Consider the following 17,675-nt stretch of genomic DNA (forward strand, 5'->3'; position numbering starts at 1 on the left):
TTAAATAGAACACGTCCTGGAAAGGCCAAAAATGATGAAATCTTCACCTAATCCAATCCGAGAAAATAGTAGCCACGTACTCGTTAGTCCATTCAATGGACGACAAGTGGCACCGTGGGGGCCCGCTCTGTCAGCAAGTCTCTTCTCTCCTCCCCACGAACTCTGTTTTGCATTGTATCTTCTCTCTCCTTACGAACTGTCCATTACTGATCCCAAAAAAATAAAAAAAACAAATACATGTCTACCGGAAAATATCGCAAAAGCAAAAAAATGCGAAATTTAATTGCCATCTAATTTTAGTAAAACTCTTAGAAATTCAAGGAGAGTGCGATGCTCTTATGTTTTGTGTAGCTGTTTTATCTTTCTCGTGGTAAATTGTCTCGACTTAAATTTAATTGCCAATCTTTTTTGTATTTTTGGAATAAATACAGTAATTAAAAGATAAGCACCAAATCATTTAATCTCAACACATTATTCATTATTTGAATTAGGAAACAATATCCAATCAATTTAATAATTAATTTAATAAAATCAATAAATTGATTTTAAGCCTTAAATATTAAAATATCAATTTTATTTTTGTTTGATTAATTATTTCACCTAAAATCTTATAAATGTAATAAATCATAGTACAGTTGCAAATTAGGCAAATAACCCAATGAATATTATACCTCTTATATAAAAGGTTTCGATTAGATATCAATCTCATCAATCTAGTCAATATCACGTTTAAATCAAATTAAAATGAGATTTTTTACCTAATTGCCGAATATACTTCAAAGTGGATGGATGGCTTGCGAAGGACGTCACGGGTGACTGGGGCAGCAAGCTCGCGATGGTGCTTGGCGATGGGACTCGCAATAAATTCTGCAAAAGAAAAGCCATCGGTCGCGGTGACACTACAAGGGAGACTGTTGATGACGTGGACGTCGGGACCTGCAAGGAAAAACAACCAAGCTCGGTGTCTTTTAAGAGGTCAACACATCGCCACGCATCCCCCAGCTCTCACGATCTCCTTTCTCCCTTTTTTCTTAATGATCTTGGAAACTCGTAAGTCAAGAGCCGACGGACAAAGTCCGGAGCCCACGAAAGAACTCACCATTTCGTGAAGTGAGTAAGTCCACCGGCGACGTATTGGAGATTCGAACCCTCCTTTAGTCTTATAGCTATGAAGAACTTGTGCTCTTGATGAACTTGACCGTGAGTAGGTGTCTGACTGAATGGTCAAACTACAGTCACGAACATTACTACTAGATCACCACCTTCAATCTCCAAGGGCAGTGCAATATTTCTTTCTCGACTCCCACTCACGATTTTCTCTCTGTTTCTTCGCGAATCACACTTGCAACTTTTAAGACAACATGGATTAATATCAAAACAAAGAATAACCCGCAAACAAAAACCAAGGCTCACCAAAGGCTGGTTAGCAGTTGTCCAGGACTGGAGGGCTATAGCTACGTCTCGTGGCGTGACCAGAGGACAAGTGGTGCGGCATGGGTGATGCGGGCAGTGAGATCAGCAACTCAGCGTTGTCGTGGAGTGAACAGTAGCTTCGTCATCAACGCGGCTGGACTAGAGCAGCAGCATCGTCAAGATTGACGACAGCGAGCTCAGCACGGCTAGGCTTGCGGCTGATCGGCAAGTTGTCGCGGATGATGAGAGCGTGGGGGGTCTCGGCCAAAGCTTGGCCAGGAGAACTCACCTTCTTTCCTCTCTCTTTTCTCACATATATCTCTACATGTGGCCGTGGGTATCGATATGTGTGCGACCCTTAGTTGCCGACCAAAAGAATCCTCTCCTTTTATACTGAACGGCTAGGGCTGGTAAAAGGAAAACCCAAAATCCTCTTTCCTTCTTCCGATCCTTGCATATCATGCACATATAAGCCGATTCTTCTTTATTTCCTGTTTTTATTGACTGAATATTGCTCCAACTTCGAATCGTGAGAATCAAATTTCGTTTTTGTTTTATTTCACGATGCCCACGTCTCCTGCTCTTTTGCCAATCTGCCCTTTTTATTTTGTTTCCTTGTGACTCACCAAATCAACCATACTTTACTATTTTTTTCCTACTTTTGTTATTTCCTTATACTTTCCGGACGACCCACTTCCTCTAGCTGACTTTTTCTTTCCATTTTTTATTCAACCACGTGAACATATACAAATTCTTAAGATCGTCATAATATTGCTCATTATATTTCCTAACTTGAAGTATCGCACGTGGAGAGAATATATCGATTTTAGCCTCATTAAAAGAATCATGGGCTTAAATGAGCAACAGTTCAGCCGAATTTTTATCACCATGGCATTAGCTCAACTAGCTAAATTTAAGCTTAGAACCATCAAGTCAAACCCATTCGTCGTTGGTCCAATGCAAATGGAATAAAAAAAATGCTCCTAAAACTATATGTTATGCAATTTAATTCTAATATTTTTTTTAGGGGTTAAAATTAATCCCTAATTTTTATGCAATAAATAAATGATTGAGTCACCAAAATTTAGGTGTCAATAATGCTCCATATGTGGTTCATACAGGGTTAACACCAGAGAAATTTTATATTTACAATGAAGTTGAATATGTGGTTAATGAATGTGACTTTTTTTTTAAATTTAAATACTTTAGTTTTCAAAATTAATTATAAAGACGCTTTGATGTTAAGACATCATAGATATGTTCTTAAGAATGTGTGGTTTTTTAATGTGAGTAAATTTATAAACATTTGTATTATCATGAACTTTTAAATTTAGAATCTTATTGTTCTAGGATATAATTAAGTTGGAAGTTCATCTCTAGTTTTACCATTGATATATATAGGGAAGGATGTATAAGAACAAGGAAGTAAATAACTTAAATAAAATCGCGAGAATTAAAAATAATGTAAAGAGCAAAAGCAATATATAAGATATAAAGTAAGAGTATGTATAAACAAAAACCAACCATGAAGGTGGTATGAACTTGTATTAAATAAAGCTGAAAAGCTGAAATTACATGTATTGAAAGATGCATAAACTAAAGCATCAAGTCATCCACTAGGGCGGTAATCCGTACTCCAGGGAGTATTGATGTTTGTATTACAAGAAATGGTTAACCAACTATCATGTAAGTTGGTAACCCTGTATGAAACTATGTATATGGAAAACTAACTTACTTTGAAACCAGGGGATACAAGGTAAAAGAGCTTGGAGATGGAAGAGATGAGGATGGAGATGGAAGGAATGAGGGTTTACAAGTGAGAGGGAGAGAGAGAGAGAGAGAGAGAGAGAAGAGAGAAATCTGGAAAATTTCGGTCCCCTTCTTCTATGTCGAGAGGGTGTATTTATAGGGGGTGCTACAGTGAAAGTGCTACAATGCTGAACAGTGTAAAAGTGAACAGTACTGAGTGAACGGTGTAAAGTGAATAGTGAACAATGAATAGTGTATGAACAGTGTCTGTCTACTACGCTCCGGTGTGTAGCCTTTGCACCGTTTGTAACAGTATCTGCATGTGATGTCTTTGAATTTAATCTCTGTCTAGGTTGATCCCGTAGCAGTCATCTTCATTGGTGTTTCCACTATGATGTGACTGTGAGGATCGGTCTGTATTGTCTTGAGATTTGGAAGATGCACATTGTGATCCTTCCGCTTCTGAGAGCATTGTTCTGAGGATGTTGCAGTATTCTTCTTTGCTTTGGACTGTGGCAAGTGCTGCACTTGCCATGGATTTCTCCTGTAAAAACGATGTATTTGATGGGGCTGCAATTATTTGAGTCTTCTGGCTGTTTAGCCATGTTCTAACTGCAGCTTCGGATCCCCATTCAAGTCTATTGAATCCATCCCACCATTTTGTTTTGTATTTACGAACAAGTCTTTGGTACACCAGGTTTCGTGGATGTATTGTATTCGAACCCCATGCTGTTACCCAAGAGATTCTGAATATTATAAAGAAATGCATAAGGCATGGGAACCTTATGTCATGCGGTGTTGGTTTGAAGTGTTCACCGAAGATCTTGTATCCTTGTTTGACGTGTGGGGTGTAATATTATGTCTAAGGGACCAAAGAGATCCCACCAAGAGTCAAACCAGTTTGGTAGACTTTGTCTTGGGAAGTTATCTTTAAAAAATAACAACCAAGTGTGTTGGAAATTTGTATTTTGTCTAAAGAAAACGTTCCACCAAGCTTGTTGGTAGTCCCAGTAGGTGTATGAGGAAGAATATGGTAGGTTTTGGGTAAGTCTAGTTTGGAACTTTCTAGGTGTATGAGGTGAGGCTCCCCAATGTGAGGGGTGTATGACTTTGCTGATGGATATAGTGGAGTATAGAATGTTTTCTGTATTGTTTTTGTCGGCAAAATGGATAAATCTTGCTGATTCTGTCTCCACTAGAATTTGCTCATAATAAGTAAGGGTTTTGTTTGTATTATATGGTTTGAATAACCAGTCTTTTGGAAAGATGTTTTTTGCAAATTTGATTGGATCTTCGTCGAAGAATCCATCTTCTACGGTTAATATTTTTTGAAATGATGTTTTAGGAAAGAATTTTGATTTTTGAGATTGAGGGGTTGCCTGTGGCCTAATAACCACCTCATTCGAAATTCTTTTGTATTCTGTTGGTTTTTGTGTAACCAGCGGGGAAGGATTGTTGCTTACCTCGATGGCGTTAGATGGCTCTTTCTTTTCCTTGTTTTGTCTCGACTGTGCAAGTAACAAAATGGTTTCTTTTGGTATCATGTCGGCTAGCTGGTTAAAGGCTAGCTTGGGATCAGAAGATATGTGTTCTATTGTCAAAGGTGTTTGGTGTAGGAATGTCTAGTTGTTTTCTGCCATTTCAAGCCATGTCTTGACAGATGTTAAGTCTTTCGGCTTTGGTGGTGTATTGGAGGGTTCGGCAGTGGCTTTGCCTTTGCCTTTGCCTTTGTCTTTGTCTTTTTTGGATTTTGGCATATTAGTATCCCCTGTAAAAATTCTCTTGTGAGAAAATCAGGTAATGAATTTAAAGAACCATTTATAAATTCAATGTCAAAATCGAATACTGAAAGTATGGCTTGCCATCTGGCAAAAATCTGTTTTGATGCAATGTTTAAAACATCTTTTTGTAAAATGTCTTTGGCTGATTTGCAATCAATTCTCAAGAGGAATTTTTGATTTAATAAATCTCCTTGGAATTTTGATAAAACTATAGCAAGTATTTCTTTTTTGATTGTCGAATAATTCTATTGAGTGGAATTTCAATGTTTTGAAATGAACTGAACAACCTGTTCTTTGTTGTTATTGACCTGTTTGAGAATACCACCATATCCTAACTCTGAGACATCTGTTTCAACTATTTTGAAAGTGGAAGGGTCAGCAAGGTGTAAGCATGGTATATCTTTTACATGTATTTTTATTTGTTTGACAATGTCTGTATGGACAGAGGTCCAGGGTGGAGGATCCACCTTTGGTGTAAAGGTTTACAAAGGATATTCATATTGGGAAAGAAATCCAAAATATAATTGAGACTACCCAAAAATCTTTGTAATTGAGTTTTGTCTTTAATCTCATCAGGAAATTTATCAGTAAAAGAGATTGATCTTTCAATGGGGGTTATAGTACTTAAATGAATGTAATGATCTAAGAATCTAATCTTGGTTTTGAAGAGTGCAATTTTAGTAGGAGAGACTACAAGACCGTTTTGTATAATTATTTTTATGAAGGTAGATAAGTGTTTGAAATGCTATTCTATATTAGAGGAGAATATTAGGACATCATCTATATAGACTATGATGTATTCTGAATAAGGATTGAAAATTTCGTTCATAATTCTTTGGAATTCTGAAGGTGCATTTTTGAGTCCAAATGGTATAACATTCCATTCATATTGGCCAAAAGGGACTGTAAAGGCTGTCTTGTATTTATCCTTTTCACTGACTTGTATTTGCCAAAATCCCGACTTCATGTCAAATTTTGAAAATATTTTCGATCTACAAAGCCTGTTTAGCAAATCTTTTTTATTGGGTATAGGATATCTTATCCATCTAAGGGCTGTATTAAGGGGTTTGTAATTAATGACTAATCTGGGAACTCCTCTTTCAAGTTCAGCATTTTTATTGACATAAAAAGCAGAACAACTCCAAGGTGATTGGCTTTTCCTTATGAGTTTTTTTATCTAAGAGATCTTGTATTTCTGCTTGACAGAATTTCAAAACTTCTTGGTTCATTTGTGTTGGGCGAGCTTTGGTAGGTATTTTGTTTTCAGAAAAGTCCTGTTCATAGGGTAAATCAACGATATGCTTCTTTCTTTCCCAAAAGGCATTGGGTAGAGTAGAGCATATAGTCTTTTCTATGTGTTTTTGAAGGGAAGTTATCTTTTCTATGATGTTTGGTTTTATAAGATTTTCTTCTATTCGTTTGAATTCTAAATATTCTTTTAAAAATTCAAGCTGGTTTTCCTTGTCTTTTATAAGGCAATTTATTTCTGAAATATAATGTTCTTGTAAAATATTTAAGCTTCTCTTCTGTGGTTTTGTTATGAAGTTGAAGATGATTTTTCTGTTTAGAGCATAGGTTTCGATACCTTCGTTAGTAACAAAGAAGGGTTGGATTAATTGTATAAAAGGTGTTCCAAGGATAACTTGTTGCCTCATGTTTTTAACTAAAAGAAAAGATGTTTTGTAAGACATTTGATCTTTTATTATTAGGGCTTCGGGTAATTTGTATTGTATATTCAATTTGTCTCCTGAGGCCGATTTTAAGGATTTAGAAGTTTTGTCAAAGTATCTTGTTGGAACAATGCCTTCTTTGATACAATTGAGGTCGGCTCCTGTATCAAAGAGTGCTATTGTTTCAATAATATACTCATTATTGATTTTTATCTTAATATTTATTATCCATTTTCTAGATGTTATTTCTATTAACAACATAAGAAAGGCTGGATCAGAGGTGTCTGGGGTACTAGTGATTTCATTTTGGTCATCGAGTTTTGTTTTTCCTTTTATGACAAGAGATTTTATATCAGAAATTTCCTGTTTCATTTCTAATTAAGTCTCTTTCAAGGCTTGTATTTCTAACTTTTGTTATTTTATTTCATTTTGGAGGTCATTAATATTTATAGGTCTAGACTGTGGTTTTTTGTTTCTATTCAAAATGTCTTTAAGATTGTATGAAGTATTAGGCTTAGAAGTAATATTCATAGAAGAGTGTAGTCTATCTAAGTATTCTTTTTTGGCTTCAGGGTCAAGTATTTTGTCAGCAGTGCTAAGAAGGAATTCTTCTTCTTTTGTTAAGACGTTTACTTCAAGAATGGGTTTTTCTAGAGAAGCATCTTCATATTCGGAACCTGAAGAGGAATCTATTTCATTGATCTGAAGACCTTCTTCCTCAAGAAATTCATCAGAAGAAGTATCATCATTTTCTATGAAGATGTTCTTTAACTGGTTAAGAGTATTCTCATCTAAAGAAATCTCATTTAATTTTTTATTAATCCTACAGTATTTTGAAATATGTCCTTTTCTACCACAAGAGTAGCACTTAATGTCTTTAAAAATTTTCTTATCAGTGTGAGTCCTATTTTGGTTATTCTGGTGTCTTTGGTTATTCCTACGGGGTTGAGGTTTGTTGCGATGTTTCTTTGTTTCTTTCTCAGGAGGACAAGTTCCCTTACATTTTGGTTTTGTTTTTTCATTATAAGAAGGGTCGTATTGAGCACAGAAATCTCCTAGACTTCTATTGGTGAGGGATTGTTCTTCCTTGAGCTGTCTTTGTAATTTGATAGTATTACACATTTATATTCCTTGACGGTAAACATAAGAGATTATTTCACCATAAGAAAGAAGATCATAAGGTATTTGGCCATTGTATTCTTCTCTAATTTTATCCCTAACTTGATCACCTATAATTTGGGGTAAACCTACTAAGAATTTTTCTTTCCAAAAGGGTTGATTGCAATTAGGTCTGATGAGAACCCTTTGAAGGAAAAGTTCTTTGTATTCTCTAAACCTTCCTAAGGATTTGCAACGCATATTGGATAAGAGGTCTTGATTCCTATCTCTAATATGTGAAGGGTCTCCTACGAAGTGTTGTGAAATGGAATAGATAAGAGTATTCACCGCATCTTGGATGAGATGTCCTTGATCATCATCCACGCGTTGGCCAAAATCATCTATTTTATAGGCAGTTAAAATTTGTATTCTTTGTTCATCGGTCAAATAATTATCCCACCAGCCTTTTAGTTATCCAGTAAAACTGGCTACTAAAAGATTAGCAACAGCATGATCAGAAACATCTTGCTGGGTTTTGTAGGCATTGGCAAGCATGACCATGTTATTAAGAATATTCATGATATTGCTTTCGGCAACACCATCTATATTCCATTCATAAATGGCATCAGGAGAGTATTTATTTTGTATTTTCTGTGATGATTCTTCTTGGGCAATGTCAAGTGGAGTAGCCTTACTATAATAAAGCTTCTGAGGTTGTCTCCAATTGAGTCTGTTAATCTCAGCGACCGGTTCATTATCAGAGTCACCAGATTGTTTGGTCAATGTACTGATAGTGGGTTGGTCAGGGGTGTCTTTAATGATAAGATTCTGGAATTTAGGGGTGTCTATAATAGGAGTAGGTTCTAGCTTTGCTTTTCCTAGGAGTTTTTTCTTTTGTTATATGGCTTTGGCAAACTCCGAGCTAAGGTTTTTTGGGAATTCAAAGGCTTTGAAAATGGGTTTTTTGAAAGTGTCAACTTGTGGTGTGATGAGTTGAGTAGGATTCTGAATGGTGGATTCTATCTTATTCAACTGTTTCCCTATGGTCGTCAAATGTTGATTAGTGTAGTTGTTTTGTTTAATGACTTTGTGAGTATAAAGAGAGTCTCCTTGATCTGAAAACCTAAAAGGAGTAGCTGTAACCTCACTTTCTCCATGTTGTATTTTTATTCTTCTAAGGGGTGGATGATTGGATTCTATGGTTTCACCATTATCAAGTTTCCACTTATAATGATGATCTAAAACGAATATTTCTTTTGGTTCAAGGAATTGTTCTTCTAACCAATCAAAGAAGAATATATAGACTTCATATTCGTATATGTAGTCGTAATATTTTTGTTTGATGTCTTTTGCTTTGGCAGCAAAGGTTTTGAAGAACCATTCTCTGATTTGTTTGTTGTCTTCAGAATTAAATTCTTCATTAAGAAAAGTTTTGTTTGGTTCAAAATGTTTTTCTAAAATATTAAGCTCAGCATCTATCATTTGAGAATAAGTAGGAGAATGATGAGGGGAATCTGTATTTTCTAGGACTAGTTCAGACTGGTTTTGTTGATAAACTGGCTTGGAAATCCCTGATCTATTATCTGAACCACTAATTTCTGGTTCAGGAGGTGTCTCATGATTACTTCTACTGGTGGAAGGAGGTAAATGTGTTGTATCGTGTGTGGGAGTATTTCTATGTATACTAGGAGGATGAGTGTTTCTGTGCGTACTAGGAGGAATGGTGATTATAGGAGGAAGATTAGGATTAAGATCTACGGACCTCGTATAGGAATTATGAAAAGAATGACTAGATCTTGAATCGAAAGATCTTCTGGGAAATCTAATGGTCACTCTTCCTTCTGGATGTTGAATGACATTAGTTGGATCTGTATTTTGAACAACTTGTTGGGGAATTTGGTTTTCTAATTCCCATTGTTCTAGTAAAGTAACTTGGTTCCAATTAATAGACCTAGGAATTGTTGTATTGGCTCTAGAAATGTCTGTTTGGAGGAGAAGTGTTTCTCCCCGAGGACTATGTTTGAACGCATTTTCTCCAAAGGCGGAGGACATGGCTTTATAATGAATTCTATAAACAAGGGCTAAAGGAATAGAACCATCTGCCACTTTGTAATTATGGGTTTTGATTTGGAGTGTTAGGGCTCTAAGAATGTTCTTATCTTTGAGAGATACAGAAAAATTGGGGTAACAGTCAAAATGTATAGGTCCTTTGCAGAGGCTTGTCTCTATAGTACCGAGAATAGATTCATCGTAGTTTAAAAGACGTGAATCTCGTAAAACTAAAAGAATGGAAGTATTAAGACCTTCTTTTGTAAGAGGTTTGACTCCTACTATTATTATTAGGGCTTCGGGTAATTTGTATTGTATATTCAGTTTGTCTCATGAGGCTGATTTTAAGGATTCAGAAGTTTTGTCAAAGTATCTTGTTGGAACAAGGCCTTCTTTGATACAATTGAGGTCGGCTCCTGTATCAAAGAGTGTTGTTGTTTCAATAATATACTCATATATATATATATATATATATATATATATATATATATATTTTTTTTTTTTTTTTTGCTAGAGGAACCGCTTTAGCCGATGACGGTCACCACGTAAACCCCTAGATGACGCTAGCCCAAGACCCACCATCAGGGCGCCACGCCTAATACACCTAATAGTCTGCCAGTCTCCCTGTAGCTTGCCTTGCAGGGGCTTCGAACACCTGACATTTCCCTTCAAAGGCAGGAGCCTACCCAGCAGAGCCACCACGGCCAGTGGTACCATTGATATTTGTTCATCTTTTCTAAAATAAATTTTATTTCCTTTGTGAAAGTGAATTTCAATTATACGGTTGAATTATTTAATAGCATTTAATTTTTGGATAAGTGCCGCAACAACATTAAACGATTCTTTGGAAAACTATTATTTTGAAGGTTACTTCGATAAGTAATAAAAATCATATTCACAATTATGAAAAAGTAAGTTTGCTCCTTTAAGTAATTTTTAATTCCTAAACTTATTGCTAATTTCTTAACTTAAGAATAATTTACAGCTATCCAAAATTGCTTACTACCTACAAACATCTTGAGCAAATTGCAAAATATAACGTCAAATAAATTTTTTACTCGTCAGTAAGTTTGACAAGTAGTCAATAAACTATATAATTAGAAGAAACTTATAGTAGGCAATAAAGTTTCTAAATGCGAAGTCATATTTCAACTATAGAAGTAATTTTCATGAAATTAGTTTGTACTAATTTTGAATGCAAAATTAACAATTTATTAAGAATCTTATAAAATCTGCATAGCATATGACAAATAATTTTTTCGTTGGTTTTGAGCTAACAAACTAGGCTTGATCCAACACCAAGAGCCCAGCCCCGACTGAATTGATATGGTCCAATTAGGTTGGGGGTTATGGCCAAGTCCGAACTTTCCAAACATAAAGATATTTTTGGAAGAAAAATCCTTTTTGACATACTATACTTTACAAGAAGATTAAGTCATATAAAAATAAAAATAGCGCTTACAAATTTACGAACTTCACTTAGAATTCCAATTTCAATAGGCTGTAATTTGGTACGATTTGGAAAGTTATTTCAAAGGGCTCCACTATGTTGTATTGGCCGCGCTAGGCCGTCTTCAACTTTAAACTCAGTTGTTTCTACATATTTCTAGTAAGTTTTCTTTAAACTTAGTTACTTATACCTACTGATTTTCAACTTCTTGATAGTTGAAAATTTCAAATTATCTATTAAATACTTATCTAGATGATATAGACTGAATTTTATTAGAGTTTGGAATGAACTAGTTACGTGTACTCATAAAATGCAAAAGATTAAAGTATATCGAAATCTGTAAATTCCCATTTATGTCGCTCTTCTGAAAAGGCAAAAAAGGAAGTTTTGACATTTGGTTTTTTCTTTTGAACTGTCTATTACTCATCCGAAAATAAAGACGTGTTCATGAGAAAATATCACACGAGAAAAACAAAATGTGAAATTTAAATTGCCACCTAATTTTAATAGAACTCTTTAAAATTCAAGAAGAGCGCCATGCTCTCATTTTTTGTATAGCTGATTTTCCTTTCTCATAGTAAATCATCTCAAGTTATGACTGATGAAGTTGTAATTTCATAAATTTAAAGAATAACAATCAATAACTTGTACTCAGATCGCCCTCTAAATTTGTTGTTTCCATTTCATTTTGTTTCTACTTTCCTAGAAACTTATAATTTAATGAAAAATCAACACCGAAAAAGGAGGGCGTTGTGATTTTCTCATATTAATCACGCACAAAACGAAAAAAAGAGTATAAATTAAAAATTGCAAGTATATCGGTCCATTTAGTTGATCAGTAAATTCTTTAAAATTCATTAACAACAACTCTAATAAAATCGCAGGGGGGAAATTGTGAAACACAAAAAGAGAAAGGGGGAGAAATGGCGAATGGAAGCCGAACCACTCCGTAAACCCCAGAACCCTCATCAGTCGCCCCTCGACTTTCGACCCCGAAAGCGCGACCGCGACTGCAGCTCAGTTCGCCTTGCTAGCGAAGCGAAGCAAGGGAGGAGGAGGAGGAGAAGAAGAAGCAAAGACGATGGTGGTTCGGATCCGGTTGGCGAGGTTCGGGTGCAAGAACCGGCCCTTCTACCGGGTCATGGCCGCCGACAGCAGATCTCCTCGCGACGGCAAGCATCTCGAAGTGCTGGGTTACTACAACCCCTTGCCCGGTATACTCCTCTCTCTCTTTCTTTTTTCCTTTTCTTTTCGTGTCTGGGTGGCGGTGAAGCGATGGTGGGTCCGTGGCTAGTGCCTGGAGTTCGCGGCTTGCCTGTTCGTTCGTCGAACGGCTGATTGAATTTGATTGGGTCGGTGAGAAAGAGTGCCCGTGGCAATATTCTCAGGTGGGTTCTGTCGGGTTTCGTTGGGTGGGTAATGAGGGAAGTGTTGAGTATCTGGGTTAGGAGGTACGAGCGAGCTGCGTGCGATTGATTTGGATAGCGAAGGTCGGAGCTCGTTGACTGGGTGCCGAAACTGCGTGAATCTGGAAGAAGAGAAAGGAAAGAAGTGCGAATCTTTACATTGCTAGATTAGTTCTCTCCCCTTTGTTTCGATTCGCTTGCAGTTGAGGTTCTTAGTTGTGTTCATCGGGTTGTTCGCGCATAGGTCAAATGTTTGATGAAATTCCCCAGAGAAATTTGACTTCAAACTTTCACCTCTTTAAGTGTTCCTTTGGAAAACTGATGTCGTTTTGTTATCTTGTGGTTTTTTGTATCCAGATAGCTATGTTTTTGATGATTGAAAGTCGTTGCTTGAGAAGCAAATAAAAATTGGAGAATGAGGACCAACATATGAAGATTGATATCTTATGACTGCTTGTCAATCCGTGTTTGTTTTTAGACTTGATGATGATGAGGATGATGACCATTTGCTAATTGCTCTGGAATTTTCTTGGTTATGAATAGGTCAAGATGGTGGAAAGCGGATGGGTCTTAAATTTGACAGAGTGAAGTAAGTCCTCTCTATCCATTCATTTTTTGCTTTGTCAATTAATATCTGGATGTTTGGAGTAGTTAGTTTGATTGCAATCTAGAACCTTGCTGGAGTGGTTTGCACTTGAGGCAGTAATGTTACTAGAATTCTTGGTGACACCCAATAGGCCTCATTCGTCTTCTGCCTTTTTTCCTCTTTATTGGGTGCAGTCATCTAGTTCTCTAGCATTGAGTAGCAGTTTGACCCTTAATCTGGTTGATTCTTTCAAGAGTTCTTGCATAGCAATAATATCCTTTACTATTTAGGTAACAGGTTTGTTCATTTGTGTCCCCTACAAGCGCCGAATGGCTTTTTGCCTCTTCAGATGTTTTGAGCCGACGAATGCAGCTTCTCTTCTTGACAAATAGTATGCACCTGTAGGTGCTTCCTTCCTTGTATACTTAGATTGGGTGATTCTTACCCAACCATGACATGCATCTAACTGAGATCCCCTCTCTCTGTCTTGTTTCTGATAGTTTTGTGTAAGAAGTTAGAAAACCTAGGAATTCATATCTAAAAATGCCTTGCTCAGCTTCGAGATTTCAATGTGTTGCCTGGAGTATTTACTCCGAGGCATAAGAAATTCATTTTGGTCAAATCTAAGCTTTCCCTTCATTGTGCATCTTTGAGATTTTATGTTGGGAACTTGGTGATTAGTACGCATGGATGGCAAACAGATATTTTGTTAATTCCTAGTGAGGCCCATGTGCGTGTGTCGTAAATATCCTCCATTATCTGACTTAAATAATATTCTGGGCGTGTGGAGCTAGAAAGGGCGATAGCTCTCTTAATAGTTCTCCTGTTCCACAATTCTCTGTATATACATGCACATATGCTTGCGTTTTCTTTTGTTTTGTTTTGATTGTCTTCTCTCTCTGTAAGTTTCCTTAATTTCATGCCAATGTACTTGTCCAATCAGCTTGATTATAATATCTTCTGATTCATCTAGGTATTGGCTTTCGGTTGGCGCTCAACCTTCGGACCCCGTCCAACGCATTCTTTTCAGAGCTGGTCTCCTGCCTCCTCCACCCATGGTGGCAATGGGACGCAAGGGTGGGCCGCGGGACACACGTCCTGTTGATCCACTTACTGGACGTGTCATAAGTCCTGAGAAACAAGCTGTTCCCAGCAAAGCAGATGAATCCACCCCCGAAGATGCAAATGCTTGAGGCAGCAAGACTACCCAGTTAAACTCGGTCGCGGCAGTCTCAATTACTTTCACTATTCTAGAGTTTCCTTCAAAAAATTTTGCATATCATTTCACTTAGGGCCTGTGAGAGTCTGTTTTCTAATTTTAAGGATAGTTTTCTGTACAAATTGACTGCTACCTGCTCCAGAATGCTAGGAACGACCGCGTGCAGGAAATAAAAACTTGTTTGGTGCATGCTATAGACCGCATGTCTTTTAAGGGGTTGATTGATCCAGCGAATGTTCATGATCCTGAAACCATCGCTTTCCTTTTGTGAGGTGAACTGCTTGTCCTCCATTCTTTACGCGCGTCCCTGTCCTTACCCCGCGACTTCTCTTGTCGGTGCGAACGACAGTAGGTCCTGCGTTGGTGTCGTCGGGGTTAAGTCTTCTGTGGCTTCCTATTTACCTCGGATCTTATGCGATCTACGCCGCAAAGCGACAACGACGATTCATCTGTAGATAAGGTCTACAGAATTAGAGGCGTCTCCCTTTTGCTCTGTAATGAAAATGATGTTGAGACGATTGGCCGTTGCTATCCTCTAGAGTTTTAATGGGTGTCGGTTGTGCAATCAAATTGACATCGGAGGACATGTCCGGAGTCTGCAGACTATTATGGAGAATGCTAAAAAAACAATGATCTTTTCAGTACTTGTATGAACGCTGATGGCACTGGTCATTTTTCTTTTTAACTTGGTTGCAGTCTTTTGAGTACTTTTGAAGATGAAATTGGATGGAAATATTGACACAAATGGTCCCTCATCTTTGGCTCAATATGCTATGTGGTCCTTGAATTTTAAAGTTGTTCAACGTGATTCTTGAATTTTATTCTAATATAAAATGTTATCTATAAATTTTTAATTTATTCAATATGATCCATAAATTTTTGATACTTACTTAATCTAGCTCTCGAACTATATGTATCATTTATCCAATTAGTCATAATAATCTTATGTCACTGCTTACGTTTAACATTCGTGTTAGTTTCTTATTAATGTGAATATCGGCCTAGTAATGGAAAATAAATTTTTGGGAGGACTACTTACTGATAATGTGAAAAAATGCCGAGAATACATTGATCTGATCCATTTTAAATAGCGAACTCATGAAATAGGGTCGTCACTCTTCGTGTATATATAGCGTATAGGTAGACGGCTAGACGAGAAATTGTTCTTTCATGAAACACGATAATTGCTCTCGACATATATATAGCGTCCCAAGCTATGGCCAGCCAGAAATTCTGTTCGAACTTTTGTTCTGTCGGTTCTTGTTCATATAAACATATGATCTTCCATTTGTTTTAGATCGTGGAAATTGGAGAACTTCATGACGATCATGTCGAGCAGTCATGAACCACAACGGGCAAGCGGGCTTGGGACAACCGCAATCGTGGCTCCGGGGACCCGTTGGACAACCATGACCCTTGTGAACACTTGATTTTTCACCTAAGTTTTGTCCGAACATCCATCCTCAAGGTGTTGATGCAAGTAAGAACCCTAATCAATGACCTTTCAATTTACATTTACCGGGCAACGATCTATACTTAACTCGACTTAGGTTGAGAAGATGTGGGACTTCGGATTCACAACATGGGAATAGCCGTGTCTTTGCACAGAGAACTTTTTGCAATCTCTCATAAAAAAAAAAATTAGATTTATTGAAAGCCCCTAAATTACAAAAATCGCTCTGAAAAAAAAAAAAATCGATATCACAATACAAATGCCAGCACAAATTTTCGTCATATACAAGTAAAACAGAGCAAACCCTTTTTCTCCTCCTATTTTCTTTTCTAGTATTTTCAACCGATTTTTAAGAGGTCAAGTTCAACAAAGCAAAATTTAAAAAATGAATGTTGGCAAAATCTTTCAAAAATTTACAAAAATCAACTAATTCCTTCACCAAGCGCATTGCTTCAATTAACTATTCGAGATTTGGTTTACCTATCCGAGCCTTCTTCATTCGGCAACCCCTGAACAAATCTTGTGAATTGATTTCTCATTTATTTAGAGACCCTTTAATGGAAATAAAAATCTACTTATGGACTATAACGGGAATATCGAGAATGGAAAATCTACGACCAAATTGTGAATAAATGAAGGAAAAAATCCCTCTTCCCCCATTACGGCTTTTCTAAAATTAATAAGGGCGCGTTTGTTTGTGTTTGTTTAAAAATTGTTAAGGCACGAGAAATAAAAAAAAGTATTTCATTCGGGGAACAATTTTTGAACAAAAACACGCGTTTGGTAAACTTGTTCGGAAATAAAAAATAAACAGAAACATGTTTGGTAAATTTAGATAATTTTTTTATTTCTTTTATTTTTTCTATTTTTTTCTTATTTTTCCTTTTTTTCTTTTTTTTTTTCATTTTTTTCTTCTTTTGGCCGGTCGCCGGCCAAGGCCTTGGCCGGCGGCCGGCGAGGCCGAGCTCGCCCGGCGGCGGGCGGCGCGGCCTCGCCGGCCACCGCCGAGCGAGGCCGAGGCTCGCCGCGGGCGGCGGCCTCGCCGGATCGGGCGAGATCGAGCTCGCCCAGGCGGCGGCGCGAGGTCGGCCTCGCCATGGCCGGGCGAGCTCGAGCTCGCCAGATCCGGCGAGGCCGACCTCGCCCGGCCGGCCGGCGAGCCTCGGCCTCGCCGGATCCGGGCGAGCTCGAGCTCGCCCGCCCATGGCGAGGCGGACCCTCGCCCGGCTACGGCGAGCGTCGGCCTCGCCGGGGGCGAGCGCGTCGGCCTCGCCGGGGCCGGCGAGCCTCGCCGTGGCGGGCGAGGCCGCCGCCCTCGTCGGCCGGGTCGCCGGCCATGGCCGAGGCGGCGACCGGCCAAAAAAAAAAAGAACAAGAAAATAAGAGAAAAAAAGAAAAAAAAAAAGTGTTTCTCATTTGTGTTGAAACAAGAAACACAAAATTTGTGTTTCTTGTTTCTGTTTCTTTTTTGTTCCTGGGAACAAAAGAACAAAAAAGGAACAGAAACGCACCCAAACGCGTTTACTGTTGCTTTTTTTTGCTCCTGCGAACAAAAAAATGAAAAACTGTTTAAAAACAAAAAAAAGAAACGCAAACAAACGGGGCCTAAACTTCCCAAGCGGCCTTCAAGCCCAATCCCCTCCAAAAGAAATAAAAATACCGAAAAATAAAAGAAACCCATCAGTAGAAATAAAAATCCTGAATTCGACCCGAGAATTAACAAATATACCAAAATGAAAATGAAAAATCTGAAAATGAATAAATGTACCTAAAAAGAAAATGAAAAATCAGAACGTAATTC

The 17,675-nt window shown here is 37.7% G+C and overlaps 1 protein-coding gene across 1 annotated transcript; it reads left to right on the forward strand.

The window, feature by feature from the left end:
- The first annotated feature begins 12,110 nt into the window (after positions 1–12,110).
- LOC104438105 (30S ribosomal protein S16-2, chloroplastic/mitochondrial) lies at positions 12,111–14,664 on the forward strand. Its single transcript, XM_010051185.3, has 3 exons — positions 12,111–12,424; positions 13,160–13,205; positions 14,176–14,664. Exons 1-3 carry the CDS (start codon positions 12,292–12,294, stop codon positions 14,393–14,395), a joined length of 399 nt encoding a protein of 132 aa, XP_010049487.2. The 5' UTR covers positions 12,111–12,291; the 3' UTR covers positions 14,396–14,664.
- The last annotated feature ends 3,011 nt before the right edge of the window (positions 14,665–17,675 follow it).

The sequence above is a fragment of the Eucalyptus grandis genome, chromosome 11, assembly GCF_016545825.1.
Source record: "Eucalyptus grandis isolate ANBG69807.140 chromosome 11, ASM1654582v1, whole genome shotgun sequence".
Lineage (NCBI taxonomy): Eukaryota > Viridiplantae > Streptophyta > Magnoliopsida > Myrtales > Myrtaceae > Eucalyptus > Eucalyptus grandis.

Excerpts from the sequence above, each read along its gene's own strand:
- LOC104438105 (XM_010051185.3), top strand. The coding sequence starts at position 12,292 with ATGGTGGTTCGGATCCGGTTGGCGAGGTTCGGGTGCAAGAACCGGCCC. Across the intron at positions 12,425-13,159 it reads TTACTACAACCCCTTGCCCG|GTCAAGATGGTGGAAAGCGG; the intron begins GTATACTCCTCT and ends GGTTATGAATAG. Across the intron at positions 13,206-14,175 it reads CTTAAATTTGACAGAGTGAA|GTATTGGCTTTCGGTTGGCG; the intron begins GTAAGTCCTCTC and ends TGATTCATCTAG.